Raw genomic sequence first — 10,457 nt, 5'->3', positions numbered from 1 at the left:
TAGACAACATAATGGGTTCTATTCTACACCGGACGCGAGCGGCGCAACAAAATACAATAGAATTCTATTGTATTTTGTCACGCCGCGTGATGTGATGTGACCAATGTGATAAGCATGAGTTCTGGGCCACGGTGCGGCCGGTAAACACCAGCACTGAGTGGCCGCGATCAGCTCCGGTGGCCGTAACACAGGCTTTAATGCGCCGCAGACGCGTGCCGTGAAGCGCAGATCAGCTCTAGTCTAACGTCACTGAATCTGCTGTTAAAATGAGCCATCCATTCTTCATATCATCATGCATAACAAAGAATTAGAATCATTGTAACGCGACGATCAGGCAGGTTTATGCAGGAAGCACAGCTTTTCCAAATGTAAACATCTAAAATGAATAAATAATAATAATTAATAATAATTTTTTTCACAAACTCTGTGTTGTGTATTTTCTGGTAATGAACATGCAGAACATTCATATTTAAATAAGTCTTTTTGCAGTTTAATATTCACAGACAGTCTATATATATATATATATATATATATATATATATGTACTGACCTGTTTTTTATTTATTCACCAAAAATAAGACAAATTCCATTAAATTCCGTGTTATACAGTAAATTCCGTTTTTATGACTTCCGTTCATGTTTTCTGCATCGCGGAAATCATAGGGTCCTACTAATGGTTCAATTGCATGCACAAATACGGCGGAGCACGCTGTAGCCTGTACCATTTCATATTAAAGCGCAAATGAAACTACGTATGCATGTCAGATCCACATCACGTTCAGCAGAGGCAGCTCTTGAAGTAATAGCAGCCAAAAAACCTAATAACTAGCTTCTGTGATGTCTGTCAAAGAACAACAAAAAAAGCACTGACTGCCACGATCAGCTCCGGTGCACCACAGACGCGTGCAGTGATGCGCAGATCAGCTCTAAGGTCTGCTGTTAAAAATTAACCATCCATTCATCATATCATCATGCAAAACTAAGAATTAGAATCATTGTAATGTGACGATCAAATATAGGTGCGGGTGGGTGGCGGGCAGATAATTTGAAGCAGCAGACTCGGGTGAAGTTTGAGCTCACCCGCTCATCTCTACACTACACTGACCTGGGTCCAATAGCAAACAATTGTCGCGCTGTGCTGGACAAACGAAGTAATTACACCATTCAGAAGCATTTAATCTGCATTATATGTTCTGTAAAAAAAAAAGAAAAGAATCACATCGGCGGCATATTCGCCGATACTGATATATTGGCGACAGGCTCATATCGGCCGATAATATCGGCTAAACGATATATCGGTCGGGCTCTAGTTTTTACTCCCTAGTATCGGTATCGGCCCCCAAAAACCCATATCGATCGGGCTCTAGTATTAATTACAAGGAAGTATTTCAGAAAGGCTCCGTCACCTACAGCATCAGTCTGACACAATCACCAGTCATAAATAAAGCTCTGCACAGACCCTGTTCCTGACATCTTCTTCTGTGGATTAACGTGTCTCATGCAGATTTGCTGCGGCAGTGAACGCACCTCCAGGTCCAGCAGGCAGATGGATTCCGGCGCGTTGGTGTCCAGTTTGGAGGTCTCGAGCGTGAGGCGAGGGAAGAGCTGCTTGAGCCAGTCCTGCAGACTCACGCTTTGACCCATGAGCGCCCACTGCAGACCGAGCCACGCCAGCTGCTGCAGTGACCCGCCTGACTCTGACGATCACAGGCCAGCAACTCTAGAGGCTCATGGGACGCCTGCTCACTCTTGAAGCTCCTGGCTTTGGGTCTCGGAGCCTGCGGGAGCATGAGATGCTGTAAGGTGGAGGATCAGACGTCACGAGTGCGTGAGGAAGAGGAAGCGGTGTACCTGATAGGATACGAGATAACAGAGAGCGGCCAGATCCAGCACAGCCCTCCACTGCTGCGCCCTGTCCTGTGCCCTCTTCAGCAGCAGCGTCCCGGAGTACAGGTACAGGTTCGCCCTCATCTCCGAGAACACCTCCGCCAGCTCGTCCGCCATGTTTGTGGCCGTGTTCTTCAGAGCCTGCATCGCACAGTCAAAACTGCACCGCAACAAAGACAGCAACGACTGTGAGCGACGCCAGCATTAACATGACATCCAATCAGTGCGGGACATTAAGGGATTGAATTTCATGATAGAAATGTCTAATGTGTGTTCAAATTCATATCAGAGTTTCAGTCAATGACTTCAGTCCTCCTGAACTACTCTGTCCGAAACACATTCAGTAGCTGAAGTTTCAGTGTGATTCATTTCCACGTAGAGTGACTGTAATTGTGGCGTGCTAACGGTGCAAACGGAGTTTGTGAGTGTGTGTGTGTTTGTGAGAGTGTGTGTGTGTGAGTGAGTGAGTGTGTGTGTGTGTGAGAGAGTGAGTGTGAGTGAGTGAGTGAGTGTGTGTGAGTGAGAGTGAGTACCTCCAGAGTGCAGCGGTGCTCTCCTCACAGTCCTTCAGTGTCAGCGTCAGTCTCACACAGCTACACCGCGCCAGCAGCAGCTCTTTCTGAAACTTGCGTGACGCTTGTTCGTTCGACGACACGCTCGGCTGGCAGATGTACTCCTGAAATACAGCAGAGGGAAGTGCCACAAGCACACAGATCATCAGGATCATCACTTCCCATGATCCTCTGAAACCTTTCATGACAACACGAAAACAGAGAATGAACACGTTTCAGCTTTACCATACTTGAGCTCGATGCATGCATGTTGATCAGTGTTTATTATTGAATTCATTCCGTTGATCGTATCACGCGATCGGATTAAACCACTGCATTCACATGGTTTACCGCTAAAGACGCCTTTATGAACTTTTCGAAGCATCTAAGTTATGCTTACGTGGACTTTGAATGGAGGGACAGAAATCTCTTAGGTTTAATTTAAACACATCATGTGTTCTGAAGATGAATAAAAGTCTTACGTGTTGTCAGTGAACTATGCCTTTAAAGGTGAATCAGCTAAAAATAACCAGTGTGAGAGACAAGTGAAAAGCTGTGACCTGCATTAAGAGCAGACTGTACCTGCAGGGTGCTGACTAACAGCTGGTACCACTGCAGACAGTGTCTCAGGACACCGGCTCTCTCCACGGCGAGGCAGTGTTTGACGGCGTCCTGGAGCCGGCCCTCGGCGCTGTAGAGCTGCACCAGCTTCTGGTTGATGTAGGTGTCTGCGGGCCGCAGCTTGAGCTCCGCCTGCAGCAGCTCGTACAGCTGGTTGGAGCCGCTCTGAGCGCTCAGAAGCTTCTCCTGCGGCAGAGAGGACACGTGAGACGCAGCGCAGCGGATAACTCTTCAGCTCATGTGATGCACACACACTCACCCTCAGACTGAAGACGCCTGGGTGTCCCGGCAGAAGCCTGGCAGCTTTCTCCACCCAGAACTCAGCTCGGCTGTCATGCTCGGGTTTACTGCACAGCAGCTCGGCCACTTTCAGGACCAGATCGTGCTGAGCCGGATTCAGATCCACCGAGCGCTAGGAGTCCAACATACACCGTCATTACATCACACACACTGCGCACAACACACACGTCTTACTGCGCCCTGATGAAGTGTCTAACAGTCTGAGGCAGGCCTCTCACTGCTCGCTCTGCTGAGACTAACTCACACGAGCACATGATTTGGTTGCACTTTTTTTTTAACACGGGATTAATCAATGCATGCTGATGAACAGCTTTTCTTTTATCATAGTTTATAGTTATATGGTATGGCAACAGAAGTGGTTAACATTCAACCCGTTCTTTTTTCAGTGACGAGCCGGGCTTCGGACGCTTTCACTTTCACTGTTGCGATCTTGGTGTCACGTTTTACAAGAAGAGATAATTGTCTGTTGTGCTTACATCTATACACCTTTCACTTTATAAGACTAAACAAATGTTTGATAGATGGATTCATTGTTATTCTTAATCGAAAAGCACAACAATACAACAGTAGGCTACCATGACAAACTAGCTTTAACTAGCTTTTAAAAAAATGAAAAGAGAGCCTCCATTAGTGTAGCGTGAGCTAAACAGCAAAGATAACAGCCTGTTACCACTGCATCCGGACTGCACACAAACCACTTCAAAGATGTCATTATCAAAATATCATATGCATTGCACAACAGATTTGATAACACTATAATATGGATATTTATTCTCTGTCCGATGATTTATGCATGATCACATTAAACTCGAGCTCGAGAGTGTGTTTAAGAGCATGCATTAGGAGAACATTTGAGAGCAAACGAGGAGAGTCCAAACCTTGTAACATCCCACAGCTTTGTCTGTTTCGCCGTCACGCTCAAACAGCTGCCCGAGGAACTTGTGCGCTTTAGGGTCCTTCTGCTGGACGGTCAGATACTCCGAAACATGTCTGCCATTGAAGTGTGTGAGAGAGAGAACATCAGCTCATCCGAGAGGAAGCAGACATCAAACAAAGCAGCAGGAGCACAGAGACCAGCCTACCTTTTAGCCAGCTCATACTCCTTAGCCTCAAAGTAGAGTTTAGCAAAGAGAAATCCTTTGACGGGCTTCTGCAGAAACAACACAGCGCAGGGTCATGACACAACACCCCTGCAAACCCTAATGATCACAGTAACCCCGCACAGAGAACTACATAATCTATTAGATGAACAAGAACATTCTAGCCGAACGCACACACATCTGTGCTAACTGTTATCTTTGGTATCTGAGAACAGATTTATTATCAAATGTTCTTAATATAATTTCTAAATTCTCCATTGAATTATGTGATCTGAAGTGTCCGTTTTCTTCCATGTGCGCAAGTGTTATGAGTCAGAGCGCGTTAACTCTCTAGATCTTACGTGTTTAAAAAAACGAGTGAAACATTTTTCTACACATGAAATATGAAAGCAAATAGATATATAATTATGTCGGCGATTCGCCTTACTTTTTCGCATCGCGCTCAGTGTGAAACGGCCTTAACACTCACACACACACACACACTATAACACACTCACACTATAACACACACACTCACTATAACACTCACACACACTATAACACTCACTCACACACACACTATAACACTCACTCACACACACTATAACACACACTCACTATAACACTCACACACACACACACACACACACTATAACACTCACACACTATAACAAACTCACACTATAACACTCACTCACACTATAACACTCACACTCACTCACTCTATAACACTCACTCACTCACTCACACTCACACTATAACTCACTCTCACACTCACTCTCACTCTCACTCTCACACTATAACACTCACTCACTCTATAACACTCACTCACACACACACACACTATAACGCTCACTCACACTATAACACTCACACTCACTATAACACTCACACTCACTATAACACTCACTCTATAACACTCACTCACACACACACACACTATAACGCTCACACACACTATAACGCTCACACTCACTATAACACTCACACTCACAATAACACTCACACTCACTAACTCACTCACACACACACACACTATAACGCTCACACACACTATAACGCTCACACTCACTATAACACTCACACTCACAATAACACTCACACTCACTATAACACTCAGTCACACTATAACACTCTCTCACACTATAACACTCACTCACACTCACACACACTATAACACTCTCACACTATAACACTCACTCACACTCACTCACACTATAACACTCACTCAAACTATAACACTCACTCACACTCACACACACTATAACACTCACACTATAACACTCACACTCATTATAAACACACACACTATAACACACACTCACTATAACACTCACTCACACACACTATAACACTCACTCACACTATAACACTCACACACTATAACACTCACTCATACTATAACACTCACACTCACTATAACACACACACACTATAACACTCACACTCACTATAACACTCACTCACACTATAACACACACACACTATAACACTCACTCACACTATAACACTCACTCACACTATAACACTCACTCACACTATAACACTCACTCACACTATAACACTCACTCACACTATAACACTCACTCACACTATAACACTCACTCACACTATAACACTCACTCACACTATAACACTCACTCACACTATAACACTCACTCACACTATAACACTCACTCACACTATAACACTCACTCACACTATAACACTCACTCACACTATAACACTCACTCACACTATAACACTCACTCACACTATAACACTCACTCACACTATAACACTCACTCACACTATAACACTCACTCACACTATAACACTCACTCACACTATAACACTCACTCACACTATAACACTCACTCACACTATAACACTCACTCACACTATAACACTCACTCACACTATAACACTCACTCACACTATAACACTCACTCACACTATAACACTCACTCACACTATAACACTCACTCACACTATAACACTCACTCACACTATAACACTCACTCACACTATAACACTCACTCACACTATAACACTCACTCACACTATAACACTCACTCACACTATAACACTCACTCACACTATAACACTCACTCACACTATAACACTCACTCACACTATAACACTCACTCACACTATAACACTCACTCACACTATAACACTCACTCACACTATAACACTCACTCACACTATAACACTCACTCACACTATAACACTCACTCACACTATAACACTCACTCACACTATAACACTCACTCACACTATAACACTCACTCACACTATAACACTCACTCACACTATAACACTCACTCACACTATAACACTCACTCACACTATAACACTCACTCACACTATAACACTCACTCACACTATAACACTCACTCACACTATAACACTCACTCACACTATAACACTCACTCACACTATAACACTCACTCACACTATAACACTCACTCACACTATAACACTCACTCACACTATAACACTCACTCACACTATAACACTCACTCACACTATAACACTCACTCACACTATAACACTCACTCACACTATAACACTCACTCACACTATAACACTCACTCACACTATAACACTCACTCACACTATAACACTCACTCACACTATAACACTCACTCACACTATAACACTCACTCACACTATAACACTCACTCACACTATAACACTCACTCACACTATAACACTCACTCACACTATAACACTCACTCACACTATAACACTCACTCACACTATAACACTCACTCACACTATAACACTCACTCACACTATAACACTCACTCACACTATAACACTCACTCACACTATAACACTCACTCACACTATAACACTCACTCACACTATAACACTCACTCACACTATAACACTCACTCACACTATAACACTCACTCACACTATAACACTCACTCACACTATAACACTCACTCACACTATAACACTCACTCACACTATAACACTCACTCACACTATAACACTCACTCACACTATAACACTCACTCACACTATAACACTCACTCACACTATAACACTCACTCACACTATAACACTCACTCACACTATAACACTCACTCACACTATAACACTCACTCACACTATAACACTCACTCACACTATAACACTCACTCACACTATAACACTCACTCACACTATAACACTCACTCACACTATAACACTCACTCACACTATAACACTCACTCACACTATAACACTCACTCACACTATAACACTCACTCACACTATAACACTCACTCACACTATAACACTCACTCACACTATAACACTCACTCACACTATAACACTCACTCACACTATAACACTCACTCACACTATAACACTCACTCACACTATAACACTCACTCACACTATAACACTCACTCACACTATAACACTCACTCACACTATAACACTCACTCACACTATAACACTCACTCACACTATAACACTCACTCACACTATAACACTCACTCACACTATAACACTCACTCACACTATAACACTCACTCACACTATAACACTCACTCACACTATAACACTCACTCACACTATAACACTCACTCACACTATAACACTCACTCACACTATAACACTCACTCACACTATAACACTCACTCACACTATAACACTCACTCACACTATAACACTCACTCACACTATAACACTCACTCACACTATAACACTCACTCACACTATAACACTCACTCACACTATAACACTCACTCACACTATAACACTCACTCACACTATAACACTCACTCACACTATAACACTCACTCACACTATAACACTCACTCACACTATAACACTCACTCACACTATAACACTCACTCACACTATAACACTCACTCACACTATAACACTCACTCACACTATAACACTCACTCACACTATAACACTCACTCACACTATAACACTCACTCACACTATAACACTCACTCACACTATAACACTCACTCACACTATAACACTCACTCACACTATAACACTCACTCACACTATAACACTCACTCACACTATAACACTCACTCACACTATAACACTCACTCACACTATAACACTCACTCACACTATAACACTCACTCACACTATAACACTCACTCACACTATAACACTCACTCACACTATAACACTCACTCACACTATAACACTCACTCACACTATAACACTCACTCACACTATAACACTCACTCACACTATAACACTCACTCACACTATAACACTCACACTCACTATAACACACACACACTATAACACTCACTCACACTATAACACTCACTCACACTAACACTCACTCACACTATAACACACACACACTATAACACACACTCACTATAACACTCACACTCACTATAACACTCACTCACACTATATCACTCACACTCACTATAACACACACACACTATAACACACACTCACTATAACACTCACACTCACTATAACACTCACACTCACTATAACACTCACACTCACTATAACACTCACACTCACTATAACACTCACACTCACTATAACACTCACACTCACTATAACACTCACACTCACTATAACACTCACACTCACTATAACACTCACACTCACTATAACACTCACACTCACTATAACACTCACACTCACTATAACACTCACACTCACTATAACACTCACACTCACTATAACACTCACACTCACTATAACACTCACACTCACTATAACACTCACACTCACTATAACACTCACACTCACTATAACACTCACACTCACTATAACACTCACACTCACTATAACACTCACACTCACTATAACACTCACACTCACTATAACACTCACACTCACTATAACACTCACACTCACTATAACACTCACACTCACTATAACACTCACACTCACTATAACACTCACACTCACTATAACACTCACACTCACTATAACACTCACACTCACTATAACACTCACACTCACTATAACACTCACACTCACTATAACACTCACACTCACTATAACACTCACACTCACTATAACACTCACACTCACTATAACACTCACACTCACTATAACACTCACACTCACTATAACACTCACACTCACTATAACACTCACACTCACTATAACACTCACACTCACTATAACACTCACACTCACTATAACACTCACACTCACTATAACACTCACACTCACTATAACACTCACACTCACTATAACACTCACACTCACTATAACACTCACACTCACTATAACACTCACACTCACTATAACACTCACACTCACTATAACACTCACACTCACTATAACACTCACACTCACTATAACACTCACACTCACTATAACACTCACACTCACTATAACACTCACACTCACTATAACACTCACACTCACTATAACACTCACACTCACTATAACACTCACACTCACTATAACACTCACACTCACTATAACACTCACACTCACTATAACACTCACACTCACTATAACACTCACACTCACTATAACACTCACACTCACTATAACACTCACACTCACTATAACACTCACACTCACTATAACACTCACACTCACTATAACACTCACACTCACTATAACACTCACACTCACTATAACACTCACACTCACTATAACACTCACACTCACTATAACACTCACACTCACTATAACACTCACACTCACTATAACACTCACACTCACTATAACACTCACACTCACTATAACACTCACACTCACTATAACACTCACACTCACTATAACACTCACACTCACTATAACACTCACACTCACTATAACACTCACACTCACTATAACACTCACACTCACTATAACACTCACACTCACTATAACACTCACACTCACTATAACACTCACACTCACTATAACACTCACACTCACTATAACACTCACACTCACTATAACACTCACACACACTATAACACTCACACACACACTATAACACTCACACACACTATAACACTCACTCACACTATATCACTCACTCACACTATATCACTCACACTCACTATAACACTCTCTCACACACACTATA

General features: G+C 42.3%; 2 protein-coding genes across 3 annotated transcripts in view; both read right to left on the bottom strand.

The window, feature by feature from the left end:
- Positions 1–1,683, bottom strand: part of LOC107686979 (E3 SUMO-protein ligase RanBP2-like) — a 34,761-nt gene extending 33,078 nt beyond the window's left edge. For both annotated transcript variants that reach the window (XM_016484108.1, XM_016484110.1), the window contains exon 1: positions 1,528–1,683. In XM_016484108.1, the coding sequence (XP_016339594.1) occupies positions 1,528–1,644 (117 nt within the window). In that variant the 5' untranslated portion in view covers positions 1,645–1,683. The remainder of the gene's footprint in view (positions 1–1,527) is intronic.
- Positions 1,674–10,457, bottom strand: part of LOC107686982 (RANBP2-like and GRIP domain-containing protein 5/6) — a gene marked incomplete at its 3' end in the record, with an annotated part of 14,024 nt that continues 5,240 nt past the window's right edge. The window contains exons 2-8 of the mRNA XM_016484113.1: positions 4,442–4,509; positions 4,238–4,349; positions 3,319–3,471; positions 3,021–3,245; positions 2,421–2,563; positions 1,852–2,047; positions 1,674–1,778 (exon numbers count right to left, since the gene is read on the bottom strand). Coding sequence (XP_016339599.1) covers positions 1,674–1,778; positions 1,852–2,047; positions 2,421–2,563; positions 3,021–3,245; positions 3,319–3,471; positions 4,238–4,349; positions 4,442–4,509 — 1,002 coding nt within the window. The remainder of the gene's footprint in view (positions 1,779–1,851; positions 2,048–2,420; positions 2,564–3,020; positions 3,246–3,318; positions 3,472–4,237; positions 4,350–4,441; positions 4,510–10,457) is intronic.

This window comes from Sinocyclocheilus anshuiensis, unplaced genomic scaffold, assembly GCF_001515605.1.
Source record: "Sinocyclocheilus anshuiensis isolate Anshui unplaced genomic scaffold, SAMN03320099.WGS_v1.1 scaffold1881, whole genome shotgun sequence".
NCBI lineage: Eukaryota > Metazoa > Chordata > Actinopteri > Cypriniformes > Cyprinidae > Sinocyclocheilus > Sinocyclocheilus anshuiensis.
This window is presented reverse-complemented; position numbering and strand designations above follow the sequence as displayed.